At 42.8% G+C, this 15,557-nt stretch overlaps 1 protein-coding gene across 2 annotated transcripts in view; it reads left to right on the forward strand.

The window, feature by feature from the left end:
* The first annotated feature begins 767 nt into the window (after window positions 1-767).
* The window catches only part of FAM107A (family with sequence similarity 107 member A), a 48,281-nt gene continuing 33,491 nt past the window's right edge, over window positions 768-15,557 (forward strand). Inside the window, exon 1 of one of the 2 annotated variants that reach the window (XM_028479626.2) lies at window positions 768-828. Coding sequence is in view for 1 of the 2 variants with exons in the window: in XM_007118064.4 (XP_007118126.1) it covers window positions 2,853-2,931 (79 nt within the window). In the remaining variant the exon portion in view is untranslated. Of the gene's footprint in view, window positions 829-2,802; window positions 2,932-15,557 lie in introns of those variants that run through there. The other variant, XM_007118064.4, reaches the window with a different exon arrangement.

Below are 15,557 nucleotides of genomic sequence, written 5' to 3' on the forward strand. Positions count from 1 at the left end.
AGGAGGTAAGCAGGGGGTGGGTAACTTGGGAGATTGGATTTGACATATACACACTACTATATATAAAAATAGATAACTAATAAGGACCTTCTGTATAGCACAGGGTACTCTACTTAATATTCTGTAATTGGGATAAGAATCTAAAAAAGAGTGGATATATGTATATGTATAACTGACTCACTTTGCCGTACACCTGAAACTAACACAAGATTGTAAGTCAACTATACTCCGATAAAAATTAAAAAAAAAAAAGAATAGGCAACCTCACACCCAGTCAAACTCAATAAAGTGATTTCCATCATGAATTGGGGGGGATTCAAAAAAAAATAATGTTATTAGTTAATAATTAACAGTTTAATTATTAATTAGAACAGATGTGCCATACTATGTACATGTACATCTATATATATGTAGGATTTTAATAAGAGAAATAATAGAGAAGTTGGATGCAGAGTATAAGGAACTCTCCTATCTTCTCGATTTTTCTCTAAATCTAAAACTGTTCTAAAAAAATACTCATTTAAAAAAAAGAGCATGAGCCTCATAAATGATGCCCAAACACACACACACACACACACACACACACACACTCTCACACTCACACTCCAAGGACTACAGTACTTTGTTTCTCTGGAGAGGATTTTGACCCTGGCCAGTCCCTTCTGTGGTCAAAAGATCCAGGGACACTCTGAATATCTCTTCACTCCTCCCCCTGGCAAGGAACAGAGGGTCCTCACCTCCACCTACTTTCTTTCTGTTCACAGAAAGAATACTCTCCTGGGGCCATATTTCATAATGAAAATGAGAAGCAGAGACTAAATGGATCAGGTAAGTCAGACCCGCCTAGAATTCCTTGGGGATGCAACCAGAGTTAATCTTTTGGTAATGCTCTGTAAAAGAACATTCCTTAGTCATAATTTTCCTGAACCCGCACCTTGTTCAAGAGCTGGCTTGGTTTTCCTCCTGCAGTAAAAGCTTTGGCACCATCTGGGTTCAAATTCCTTCTCCACTACTAACTAGTTATGTGATCTTGGGCAAGTCACTTGAGGCTTATTTTCCTCATCTCTAGAAGGGGCATAACCATGCTTGATCAAAGAGTGGGTTAAATGAGATGAATGGTACATTAGATATAATTTCATCCTTTGAAGAATGGATATGAGATGGTGAATGCCAAATGTCTGGCATGGTGCCTGGCACTCGTGGTGGCTGGTTGTTGATAAGAAACATGATCAGTCTGGCCAATGACTGAGGTATCCAAAGATCAAACTGTGTCACTTTGGTCCTTGGGATTCTGTGTGATGACAGGGACCTCTGGGTCAGAGCAGAAGCTGGGCCTGGGCAGTGGTCAAGGGAGAGCCAGAGGCAACTTGGTTGGCAGCTGGTGTAAGTGGCACCACGGCTGGAGAGGACACAGAGGCAGAGGGAGGTGGTACTGTGTGGCCAAGGCCCCCGCAGCCAGCTCAAGACTCTGATGCACAGACACAGCCTTAAACAGAGACCATCCAGTACCCTGGACAGCTCCGGGGGGGGTGGGTGCGGTGTGTGTGGAGAGCAGTCTATAGATTTCAGGGGCATTGGTTTTGTGGGTGGAGAACTGAACTGGGTGTTGACTCCTCCAACTAGCTCTTGGGGCATGAGCAAGCCACCCCACCTCCCTGAGTCTCAACTACATCTTCTCTAAGGTGGTATCTTGGATGGGATTCCTACATTCATGTTAACATACTTACCTTTCAGTGTTTTCACAAAGAGTAAATAAGATAACGGAGAGGCAACAGAGTGGCCCATTTCTGAGGTCAGACCATGTGAGTTTGTATGACAGCTCCACACTGTGTGACCTCAGATAAACTGCTTAACCTCTCTGAGCCTGTTTCCTCTTCTGTAAATTGGAAGGCTGATAGACCCTAATTCATAGGATTGTGAAGACGAAACAAAATAGGACATAAAGCACATGAACATTAGTTTTTGTTTTAGAAGAAACTTAGCACAGCACCAGACACAGGCTAGATAATCAAAGTTGTTGTTTTCTTATATTTTCCAAACTATCTGGTTGACTTTGCCCCTCCACCTTTAGACTCTTGGTTGGTCCTCCCATTTCTGGATGTTAAAGGAGTTTCACAAAGCCAGAGAAATCAGTCTTTTGGAATCCCACGGGCTTCCCATCACAACTTTCTTCCCCCAGCAAAGCCCCCGCTGCTCAGTGTCACCCACCACAGGATGCCTTGGAACACTTCAAAAAAAAAATACCAATATATAGTGTTTGTTCTGTGCTAGCCACTGTGCTTAGAGATAGAGATAATGTGTTGGTTACGCTCATAACCCTGAGAGATGAGTACCATGGTTATCCCCATTTTACAGATGAGAAAACTGAGGCTCTGTGAGACTAGATAACTAAATCGTAGGGTCACACAGCTATTAATTAGTGGTGCTGGACCTGATCCCAGGGGTGGCACTTCAGAACCCCACACCCGCTTGTAGCATTCAGCAAGGCCAGCGGCCAGGGAAATAGAGAAGAGTAGGTAGGAGACCGAGGCTGGAAATCAGGACACCGGGTTCTCACCTTGGCCCTGGAACCCTGAAGCCAGGAGTCCTCACGCCAGACGCTTACCCGCGCCCAGTCTGCTACCTGGGCAGGGATACCTACCTGGCCCCTGCCCCCTGTCCCTCCCCCGCGGGCGCCTCTGGGCCTGGCCCTCTGGCAGCCACTGTAACCTGATCTGCGGCGGGGTTTGGTTCTCGGGCAGCGTCACCGTCGCGGAGGCGCTCCGACCCAGGACTGCGCTCCGATCCGGGACTGCACTCTGCGGTGCGCTCCCAGCCTGCAGTGCCGGCTCCGCAGACCGGTGCACCGGCGCATGGCGCAGAGGCTGGGCGAGCGGGTCCGGGGGCCCACCGAGGCCACCGGGCTCTACCGGGCCGTGCTGCTCAGGTCCGGTAAGTGGGGGCAAGTCTACCCGGCCCCCCGCCTCCGGGAGAGCGCGAGGAGGGCGTGACGGGAGCACTGCCCCCAGCCCCTGGCTAGCAGGGCGCCTCGGTACTTCTTCACTGGTCTGCTTTCCTCCTTTCCTTTCCTTCTATCCTCCGTTCTTTCATTCTTTTTAATTACTTTTTTTCTTCTTTCCTTACTTTCATGCCTTCTTTCCTTCCTACATTCGTCCTTCTGGGGATCTACCCTTATTAGATACATTGCTTTATTCCTTTATATGCACTTGCGGTGCGCGCGCACATACGCACACTCAGTGTTCCCTGACTACAAAAGTCCCGCAAGCTTCCACCTCCTGGCCAGCCCCTCAAGCAGAGACTCGCACAAGTGGGGGAAGGAGGCATTGGTAGGCGTGGGAGAACGGACATGGGTAAGACTGGCAGCGCGCGGTGGGGCGTAAAGAAGCACAAGCCCACTGGTGAAGGACTTCCAATGTCCAGTGAGGGGAAAGGGCGAGGGGGGAACAAGTTACAGGAAGGTGAGGAACGGGTTTTCTATAGGTATGCATTTAAGGAGAAAACGATTTGGAAAGAAACACCTGGTGGTTGTTTTCGAGGATGCGAGTTGGATAAGTGTTTTTTTAATTTGCCTTTTTACTCATTTGCAGTAAGCACATACTACTTTTCTACTCTGGACAATAGTTTGTTTATTTAGGAAAATGAAACAAATGTAATATAGGGCCAGTGTGAAAATAATTCGGAACGTACAGGGATGTAGAAAGAAGAAAAATCATGCCCGCAGTAAGCATTTGGGGTGTTTCCTTCCGGACCCCCTCTCAGAGGGGGTGAAAATCCGTCTCCTGCCGGCTCCCTGCCAGCTGGGGGTATGTGATTAGAAAACGTCAAGGGACTTGGGCTCACGAGGCAAGCTACCCTCTGCCTTGGGCAAGGAACCTACCCCAGCCGGTAGTCCTGCCCACTGACCCCTGCAGCCGAAAGCGCTAGGCGAGCCGGAGCCGCTGGCCGCGGGCCTGCAGGAGCGGCGCTTGCCCGCCGCCCGCACGTAGTCTGCTCTGGGACCGATTGGCGTTTCTTCCTTAGACTGGCCCCGCCCCGGGGAGATCCCGCCGCGGAGTCACCGCTTGGGAGCTTTGAAACAACGGTTCTCTAAGTCCAAAAGCACGGTCTAGGCAAGACTTCAGGACTGGCGGCGCCTTCCTGGGGCGGGGTATCTTAAACCGGGCTGAGCCAGGGCGGGCAGAAAGCGAGGAGCTCTATAATTCGAAGCGGCTGATTTCAAACCTCAGCTCCAGAAAATTCCCTACGAAACACTCTTCCTAGGTGTCCCTATCCAGTTCCTTTCTTCTCACTAAGATGAGAATAGGGTATCTCTAACCTGAAGAGCCTGTGTTCCCTCTAACCTGGAACTGCAGCTGTGAGGCTCACTCAAACAGTCACATTTTCCACTCGCAACACATCCAGAATAGCAGACATACCAGAGTCGTTCCAGGGGCCACATGCTTGTCCGGCAACTGTACCACACACAGCTGTAAGTCAGGAAGGCAGCAGAGGCTGGTTACTGGGGCCTCATGGAGGGAGCACTTGCACTGTGCTACTGACTCGGTCTTCACAATCCTTCAAAGTCACTGCTAATTGTCATCCCCATTTAATAGATGAGGACACTGAGGCTCAGAGAGCTTAAGCAGCATGCCCATGGTCCTGCTACAGGAACTTTTCTATCCCACTAACATGTAGAAAGCACACTCAAACTTTGGTCCATCTATGCGAAGTCTGCCCATCTTCTGAGAAGAGGAATAATGGCAAATGATTGCTGGTCACTAGCTATTGCCACTCTCTCTGACAAATACTGTAGATCTGTCTTATCATCAACTTCATTTATTCATTTAACCAATATTTATTGACCACTATTATGCACTAAGCCCTATGCGAGGCACAGGGATGTGCTGATAAATTAAATGGATAAGTCCCTCCTCTCAGGGAGGTAAGTATTATTAACCTCTATTTTAAAACATGAGGAAACTGAGCCTCAGAAGGTAACTTGACTTGTCTAAGGTCACACAGCCAGTCAAGGGTGGAGCTGAGATTCAAACCCAGGGCCATGTGCCTCTGGAGCCACTACTCTGGCTGTCTCACACAAGGAAGAGCAAGAAGTAAGAGAGGGGGTGAGGAGCCAGCTGGGCCATTTATTGAAAGAGGCAAGGGCCCCCTCCTTTTAAAAGCCCCCAAGGATGGGATTATAGAATCAAACCCAAGATGGCAGCCATGTTCGTTTACAGTAGCCTGAAATCATGCACCAAGTAATATAATACTTCGAGAAAATTTTTCATTCCAGGTTATTTTAAAATAATTTCTTAGTATTAAAGTAATACCTGTTCATCATGAATATTTTGGAAAATGGAGAATGAAGAGGGGGAAGGCTTACCCGTAATCCCACTAACCATAAGCAGCCACTGGTAATATTAGGGGATGTCTCCTTCCAGTTTTGCTATGCGAGATTTGTGTGGGGTTGTGTGTTTCACATTGCTGAGATTGTACTGACTCTAGTTTTTAATCCCATTTTTTTTTCACTTGGATAAAAATCTTACTGTTTTTAAATGGGTTACTGAGATAACAGCTACCACTTTGGAACACTGACGCTGTGGCAGGCACTGTGTGAAGGGCTTCCCATGTCATACCTCCTTTATTCCTTGAAAGAATGCCCCATTTTAGAGATGAGGAAACAGGAAGTTGAAGGTCACCTAGCTACCCAACAGTGGAGCCAGGATCAGTATCTGGGTTGACACCAGGGCCCATGTTCTTAACCACTAAGCTGGAAGGGTCACCTCTGGGGAATAACTCATGCTTGGCCATGCCTAGTAAGCTATGCAGTGCTGTAGTAAAGGTCCACCTGAGGTTCGATTCCTACCTGGAGCTCAGCCCAGGTTCCTGCTAGGGAGGGAAGCATCTCTCTGCAGCATGGACCGAGGGACACCTCCCCAGGTGCCTGTGGGTATCAGCAACTGTGCTTCTCTGCACCCAGAAGGGCGGTCATAGCTTCCATTGCTGCCTGCCAAGTAGGGTTGCCAGATAAAATAGTTAAATTTGAATCTCAGATACACAATGAATATTATTTTAGTGTGTGTCTCAAATATTATATGGGTATGCTTATGCTAAAAAACTATTCGTTGCTTATCTGAAATTCAAATTTAACTGGACATGCTGATTTTTTTTCTTTTTTTACCCATATATACACTCTTATATTCTTTTCCATTATGGTTTATCCCAGGAGATTGGATATAGTTCCCTGTACTCTACAGTAGGACCTTGTTGTTTATCCATTCTAAATGTAATAGTTTGCATCTACTGACCCCAAACTAACAGTCCATCCCTCTCTCTCCACCCCTCCCACTTGGCAACCACAAGTCTGTTCTCTATGTCTATGAGTCTGTTTCTGTTTTGTAGATAGGTTCATTTCTGTCATATTTTAGATTCCACATATAAGTGATATCATATGGTATTTGTCTTTCTCTCTCTGACTTATCCATTCATCTATTGATGGACATTTAGGTTGTTTCCAGGTCCTGGCTATTGTGAACAGTGCTGCTATGAACATAGGGGTACATGTATCTTTTTGAATTAGTTTTGTTTGGATATATGCCCAGGAGTGGGATTGCTGAATCATATGGTATTCTATTTTCAGTTTTCTGAGGAACCTCCATACTGTTTTCCATAGTAGCTGCACCAACTTACATTCCCACCAACAGTGTAGGAGGGTATCCTTTTCTCCACACCTTCTCCAGCATTTGTTATTTGTAGGCTTTTTGATGATGGCCATTCCAACCGGTGTGAGGTGATACCGCATTGTAGTTTTGATTACATTTCTCTGATAATTAGTGATGTGGAGCGTCTTTTCATGTGCCTATTGGCCATCTGTATGTCTTCTTTGGAGAAATGTCTTAGATCTTCTGCCCATTTTTTGATTGGGGTTTTTTTTTTTTATATTGAGTTACATGAGCTCTTTTTATATTTTGGAGATTAATCCCTTGTCAGTCACTTTGTTCACAAATATTTTCTCCCATTCTGTGGGTTGTCTCTTTGTTCCATTTATGGTGTCCTTTGCTGTGCAAAAGCTTTTAAGTTTCATTAGGTTCCATTTGTTTATTTTTGTTTTAATTTCCCTTTCTCTAGGAGATGGATCCCAAAGAAATTGATGCGATTTTTGTCAAAGAGTGTTCTGCCTGTTTTCCTCTAAGAGTTTTATAGTATCTGGTCTTAAATTTAGGTCTTTAATCCATTTTGAGTTTATTTTTGTGTATGGTTTCCTTTGCCGTGCAAAAGCTTTTAAGTTTAATTAGGTCCCTCATTTGTTTAGTTTTGTCTCTATTGCTTTGCGAGACTGACCTAAGAAAACATTGGTATGATTTATGACAGAGAATGTTTTGCGTGTGCTCTCTGAGTTTTATGGTGTCATGTCTTATGTTTAAGTCTTTAAGCCATTTTGAGTTTATATTTGTGCATGGTGTGAGGGTGTGTTCTAACTTCATTGATTTACACGCATGGACATGCTGCATTTTTGTTAGCTACATTTGGCAACCCCACTGCCAGGCATTATGGAAGTTTGCTTGGCTTGACAAGCCATGGTCTGCCCAGGTTCCCCTCTACACACCCCCACTCACATACTCACATCCCTTTCCCCGTGCCTCTATCTACTGTCCACATTTTGTCTAGCTACAGGTGAATTAAAATATGCTGGAGGTCGGGGGCACCCCAGGGTCCTTCTGCAGCTAAGAGACCAGATTAACCATGCCTAACTGCAGCTGGGTTGAGAGCCAGCTTTCTGAAATAAGACTCTTGGTTCTTCCCCACTCCCTTGCACTTTCCTGTTTTCATGCTTGAAATCCCTCCACCCGGTAAATTCTTCCTGGTTCAAACTCGTTGTAAAGGCAACGCTCATTCCTTTTATAATCTCTTCACGGATCCCATGACAAGTTTTCTTGCCAGTACAGCTTCTCCTGCCATGTCCTTTGAACAGAGCATGTTGGGGGTGGGGGAAGGTTGGATCCTAAGGCTATTTTGTGGGTGGCTTCTCAGAAACCTCACTGAGGCCTTGAAAAGGGGCCTTGGAGATTTAGACTGAATACAGGGCTGGGGAGGAAGTTTGGAGTTGCCATGGAAACTCCTTGTCTGATGTTTGTAGGCCCAGATAAGCTGCTGCAGGTGCCTGTCAGCTTGGAGAAAGGGGGGTAAAAATTAAAGGAAAAGAGGTTTTTCGAGTTTTTTAATGCAAGCTGCAGCCCTAGCCCACTATAGCTGCAGGAAAATTCCTCAGCTTCCATGCGTGAATGCCTCTCCTGGTCTTCACTACCCGCTTCTTTTTAGCTCCTCTAGCTCCCAAGAAAACAAACTTCAGAGGGACAGGAGGGGAGTGTGGGACAGGTGTACTCAGCCTCCAGGATCCCCTTTCATTCCTCCAGGGGCTGAGCAAAAATTCTGATCCTCAGGCCCCTGTAGTCCAGAGTCCTACCTTATGGGAGAATGGGAGGGCCTCGGTCAAAAGCCACACAGACCAAGGCAGGAGGCAGGAACTGGGGTTGAATTTGGCCATTACCTGGAGTAAACTCTTAAAAGCCTCATTTGACCAAAAGGCCTCTATTTTCCAATATGCAAAATGTACATGACTGAACCAGATGGGACTGACTTTTAACTATGGTTGGTTGGAAAACGTTGCTCTTTCCCATATTTTTCACCTTTATTTTTTTTTCTGATGACAAAAGAAATATATGCTTTTTTTTTTTTTTAAAGCTACAAACGTTACAGAAATATTGGGACAAAGGATAAGGGCCTGTAATTTTCTGCTGTAGCATAGTGTGGTTCTCAGACTCCTAAATATCAGCAGATCCCCTGGGGACATGTTAAAATTCCAGACTCCTAGGCCCCTCCCTCATAGATTCTAATACAGTGATCCAGAAGCATGACCCAGTAATTCCATTTTAACACTCATTCCGACTGAAGGCTAGTAATGACATTTGAGATACGTTGGTCTAGAACTGACTTCCATTAACAGTTCAGTGTATACACCGCCAGATTGGTTCTCTATGCATATACTAACTTTTCTATCTTGGAAAAAAAGTGTGGAGGAATCGGACTATATATGATTTTGCTCTTTGATTTTTCACCAAACATGTAGAAGACATCTTTTTAGGGTAATAAATAGATGTGCTATTGATGGCATCCCATTATGGGCCGTAGCATGATTTCTTACTGATGAGGTGTGGCTTGAGAAATGGTGGCTATCGACCTCATATACAGTTACACGCACGCACACGTGCTCACACACGTGCACAGACACAGCACGATGGTGCTGTCACAAGCTCAGGGACATCAACATCTTTGGTGTCTGCAAGTCAATACTAGTTATTGAACACCTTGCTACTGGGACAGGAATACTAAGAGGAATAAGGTGAGGCCCCGGCCCTCAGGCTGGCGGTCTGGTGGGTGAGGCTGGTGGGTTTGTGCACAGGTTGGACCATGAGAAGAGCTTTAGTGGAAGAAGTACAGTGAGTCCCAGCTGCCTGGGGAAAATGGCACCCAATGTTGGGGGATTCCTGCCCAACTCTCCTTGGCTCTCAATTGCTCTGGGGCTGCCATCAGAATCGTCCAAGAAAGGGAACACGAAGTGGGGATGGAGGACATGGCTGGCATGGAGACTGAGAGTCTGCTTCTCTGGAGTGAGAGGGACTGTGGGGTCTGTCGGCCTCAGGAGGTGAGCAGAGTCCTCCCGCCCAAGGATCCGTCTTCTTCCTCCACCTGTCAGAGGACACTGGGATTGGTTCAGACAAGCCACTGTGGGCCCTGGGACATGCCCCAAGTAGTAGTCATTTGCACAGCAGGACAACATGTGGGTGGGGACCAGTGGCAGTGAAGAGTGCTTGACAAGAATTTGGTTGTGGTCTTCCACCGTCAGAATTTAGTGAAGTTAAGCCACAGCAGGATGGGGAGCTGCGGGAGGCACCATTCAAAGTACGTTAAGAGAAACAATTAGGAAGGAGAAACACCTCGAGAATTTGGGACCCTGCAAATTGAAGTGGCTCCAGAATGGGGGGCTTGGCCACAGCTCCCAGGTCATGCAGACCTGCCTGCCCCTTCTTCCTGCTGTCTACCTCATACCCCGCACTCCACCCCACTGGCCTCCTTCCATCGTGCCCAGCTCCTTCCCACGCTGGGGCCTTTCCACTAGCCCTTCCCACTCTCTGGAATGCTCTCCTCCTCACCATTCCAGCCTCCCTAAAATGTCGCCTCCCCACTGTCCACCCTACCTAAGTTCCCAGTCCCTCCCTTGCACCTTGCCCAGTCTTGCTTTCATCACAGTGTTCATTGCAGCTCTACATTTTCTCGTTTGTCTCCTTAGTTTTTTGTCTGAACCCCACCTTGAAAGTAGGTTACCTGAGCACAGGGATACTGTCTCATTTACACTGGGAACACTGCCAGGAACACAGCAGGTACTCAATAAATGTTGGTTAAATGAATAACATAGGCCAAAGAGGATCAAAACTGCATTTTTAGAGTTTATTTACAATACTGTGTTAGTTTTAGGTGTACAGCAAAGTGATTCAGTTATATATATAATATGGCTGAATATATGTACACATATATATAAATCTATTTTTCAGATTTTTTTCCATTATAAGTTATTATAAGATATCGAATGTAGTTCCCAGTAAGGATAAATCCTTACTGTTTATCCATTTTAAATATAGTAGTGTGTATCTTTTAATCCCATACTAATTTCCCCCCACCACCTCATTCTTTGGTAACCATAATTTTCTTTTCTGTGTCTGTGAGTCTGTTTCTGTTATGTAAATAAGTCCATTTGTATTACTTTTTAGATTCCACATTTAACCCAACAATATTGGGTTGCCCAAAAATCTCATTCGGGTTTTCTGTAACATCATAGGAAAACCCAAACGAACTTTTTGGCCAACCTAAATATAATATTGGTCTTTCCCTGTCTGACTTACTTCACTTAGTATGATAATCTCTAGGACCATCCATGTGGCTGCAAATGGCAACATTTCATTCTTTTCTTTTTTTTAAAATTTTTATTGGAGTACAGATTATTTGCAATGTTGTGTTACTTTTGGGTGTACAGCAAAGTGAATCAGTTATACATATACATATATCCACTCTTTTTTTTTAGATTGTTTTCCCATATAGGCCATCACTGACTATTGAGAAGAGTTCCCTGTGCTATACAGCAGGTTCTTATTAATTATCTATTTTATGTGTAGTAGTGTGTATATGTCAATCCCAATCTCCCAGTTTATCCCTCCCACCCCCATTCCCTGGTAACCATAAGTTTTTTTTCTACATTTGTGACTCTACTTCTGTTTTGTAAATAAGTTTGTTTGTACCCTTTTTCTTAGATTCCACATATAAGTGGTATCATATATTTGTCTTTCTGTGTCTGACTTACTTCACTCAGTATGACAATCTCTAGGTCCATCCATGTTCCTGCAAATGGCATTATTTTGTTCTTTTTTTATGGCTGAGTAGTATTCCATTGTCTATATGTACCACATCTTCTTTATCCATTTCTCCGTCAATGGACATTTAGGTTGTTTCCATGTCTTGGCTGCTGTAAATAGTGCTGCAGTGAACACTGGGGTGCATGTATCTTTTTGAATTATGGTTTTCTACGGATGTACGCCCAGGAGTGGGATTCCTAGATCATATGGTATTTCTATTTTTAGTTTTTTAAGGAACTGCCATACTGTTCTCCATAGTGGTTGTACCAATTTACATTCCCCCCAACAGTGTAGGAGGGTTTTCTTTTCTCCACACCCTCTCCAGAATTTATTGTTTGTAGACTTTTTGATGGTGGCCACTCTGACCGGTGTGAAGTGATACCTCATTGTAGTTTCGATTTGCATTTCTCTAAAAATTAGTGATGTTGAGTATCTTTTCATGTGCTTTTTGGCCATCGGTATATCTTTTTTGGAGAAATGTCTACTGAGATCTTCTGCCCATTTTATGATTGGGTTGTTTTTTTGACATAGAGCTGCATGAACTGTTTGTATATTTTGGAGATTAATACCTTGTTGGTTGCTTTGTTTGCAAATATTTTCTTGCATTCTGTGGGTTGTCTTTTCATTTTGTTTATGGTTTCCTTTGCTGTGCAGAAGCTTTTAAGTCTAATTAGGTCCCATTTGTTTATTTTTGTTTTTATTGTCATTATTCTAGGAGGTGGATCAAAAATGATATTGCTGTGATTTCTGGCAAAGAGTGTTCTGCCTATGTTTTCCTCTAAGAGTTTTATAGTATCCAGCCTTACATTTAGGTCTTTGATCCATTTTGAGTTTATTTTTGTGTATGGTGTTATGTTCTAGTTTCATTCTTTTCATGTAGCTGTCCAGTTTTCCCAGCACCACTTGTTGAAGAGACTGTCTTTTCTCCACTGTATATTCTTGCCTCTTTTCAAGTAGATTAATTGACCACAGGTGCATGGGGCTTATTTCTGTGCTTTCTGTCCTGTTCCACTGATCTACATTTCTGGTTTTTTTGACAGTACCATACTATTTGATAATTGTAGCTTTGTGGTATAGTCTGAAGTCAAGGAGTCTGATTCCTCCAGCTTCATTTTTCTTTCTCAGGATTGCTTAGGCTATTCATGATCTTTTGTGTTTCCATATAAATTTTAAAATTTTTTGTTCTAGTTCTGTGAAAAATGCCATTGGTAATTTGATAGGGATTGCACCAAATCTGTAGATTGCCTTGGGTAGTATAGTCATTTTGACAGTATTGAGTTTCCAGTGCAAAAACACAGGATATCCTTCCATCTGTTTGTGTCATCTTTGATTTCTTTCATCAATGTCAAATAGTTTTCAGAGTACAGGTCTTTTGTCTCCTTAGGTAGCTTTATTCCTAGGTATTTTATTATTTTTGATGCAATTGTAAATGGGATTGTTTCCTTAATTTCTCTTTCTGATCTTTTGTTGTTACTGTATAGGAATGCAAGAGATTTCTGTGTGTTAATTTTGTACCCTGCAACTTTACCAAATTCATTGATGAGCTCTAGTACCTTTCTGGTAGCATCTTCAGGATTTTCTAAATAGTAAATAGTATCATGTCATCTGCAAACAGTGGCAGTTTTATTTCTTCTTTTCCAATTTGGATTCCTTTTGTTTCTTTTTCTTCTCTGATTGCCATGGCTATGACTTCCAAAACTTTGTTGAATAAAAGTGGTGACAGTGGACATCCTTGCCTTGTTCCTGACCTTAGAGGAAATGCTTTCAGCTTTCCACCAATGAGAATGATGTTAGCTGTGGGTTTTCCATGTATGGCCTTTATTATGTTGAGGTAACTTCCCTCTATTCCAACTTTTTTTTTTTTTTATCACTAATGGGTGTTGAATTTTGTCAAAAGCTTTTTCTGCATCTATTGAGATGATCATATGGTTTTTATTCTTCAGTTTGTTAACGTGGTGTACCACACTGATTGATTTGCAGATATTGAAGAATCCTTGCAACCCTGGGATAAATCCCACTTGAACATGGTGTATGATCCTTTTAATGTGTTGTTGGATTTGGTTTGCTAGTATTTTGTTGAGGATTCTTGAGTCTATGTTCATCAGTGATATCTTTGTCTGGTTTTGCTATCAGGGTGATGGTGGCCTCATAGAATGAGTTTGGGAGTGTTCCTCTGCAATTTTTTTGGAAGAGTTTTAGAAGGATAGGTGTTAACTATTCTCTAAATGTTTGATAGAATTTGCCTGTGAAGCCATCTGGTCCTGGATTTTGTTTGTTGGAAGTTTTTAGGTCACTGTTTCAAGTTCAGTATTTGTGATTGGTCTGTTCATATTTTCTATTTCTTCCTGGTTCAGTCTTGGAAGGTTGTATCTTTCTAAGAATTTGTCCATTTCTTCTAGGTTGTCCATTTTATTGGCATATAGTTGCTTGTAGTAGTCCCTTATGATCCTTTGTATTTCTGTGGTGTCAGTTCTAACTTCTCCTTATTGATTTCTAATTTTATTGATTTGAGTCTTCTCCCTTTTTTTCTTGATGGGTCTGGCTGAAAGTTTATAAATTTTCTTTATCTTCTCAAAGAACCAGCTTTTGGTTTCATTGAACTTTTCTATTGTTTTCTTCATCTCTATTTCATTTATTTCTGCTCTGATGTTTATGATTTCTTTCCTTCTACTAACTTTGGGTTTTGTTTGTTATTCTTTCTTTAGTTGCTTTAGGTGTAAGGTTAGGTTGTTTGTTTGAGATTTTTCTTATTTCCTGAGGTAAGATTGTATTGATATAAACTTCCCTCTTAGAACTGATTTTGTTGCATCCCATAGGTTTTGGATCATCATGCTTTCATTTTCATTTGTCTCTAGGTATTTTTTGATTTCCTCTTTATTTCTTCAGTGATCCATTGGTTATTTAGTAGCATGTTGTTTTGCCTCTATGTGTTTGTGTTTTTTACAGTTTTTCTTCCTGTAATTGACGTCTAATCTCAAAGCATTGTGGTTGGAAAAGATGCTTGATATGAGTTCAATTTTCTTAAATTTACTGAGGCTTGCTTTGTGGCCCAGCATGTGATCAATCCTGGAGATCGTTCCATGAGCACTTGAGAAGAATGTGTATTCTTCTCCTTTAGGATGGAATGTTCTGTAAATATCAATTATGTCCATCTGGTCTAATGTGTCATTTAAGGCCTATGTGTCATTGATTGTCTGGATGATCTGTTCATTGATGTAAGTGGGTTGTTAAAGTCCCCCACTATTATTGTGTTACTGTCAACTTCTTTTATGGCTGTTAGCATTTGGCTTATATATTGAGGTGCTCCTGTGTTGGGTGCATATATGTTTACAATTGTTATATCTTCTTCTTGGAGTGATCCCTTTATTATTATGTAGTGTCCTTCCTTGTCTCATGTAACAGTCTTTATTTTAAAGTCTGTTTTGTCTGATATGAGTATTGCTACTCCAGCTCTCTTTTGATTTCCATTTGCATGGAATACCTTTTTCCATCCCCTCACTTTTAGTCTGTATGTGTCCCTAGATATGAAGTGGGTCTGTTGTAGACAGCATATACACAGGTTTTGGTTTTGTATCCATTCTGCCAGTCTACGTCTTTTGGTTGGAGTATTTAATCCCTTTACATTTAAGGTAATTATCAACATGTATGTTCTTATAGCCATTTTGTTAATTGTTCTGGATTTATTTTTGTAGGTCTTTTTTCTCCCCTTCCTCTTTTGTTCTCTTGTGATTTGATGACTATCTTTAATGTTATGTTTGGATTGCTTTTTCTTTTTGTGTGTTGTATCTCTTGTAGATTTTTGGTTTGTGCTTACCATGAGCTTTTGATATAGCAGTCTGTCACTCTCTCTCCCTCCCCCCCCCATACACACACACACACACATACACGATTGTTTTAAGTTGCTGGTCTCCTAATTTCAAATGCATTTTCAATATCCTGCATTTGTATTCTCCTCTTCTCATAATTGCTGGTTTTGGTATATTTGTTTGTGGATGACTTCCTACCTTTAACGGATGTTTGCTATTAGCAGTGATCTTTACCATTCGTAATTTTCTTATTTCGCCTGTGGCCTTTTCTTTTCCACCTAGAGAAGTTCCTTTAGCATTTGTTGTA

This window comes from Physeter macrocephalus, chromosome 18, assembly GCF_002837175.3.
Source record: "Physeter macrocephalus isolate SW-GA chromosome 18, ASM283717v5, whole genome shotgun sequence".
NCBI lineage: Eukaryota > Metazoa > Chordata > Mammalia > Artiodactyla > Physeteridae > Physeter > Physeter macrocephalus.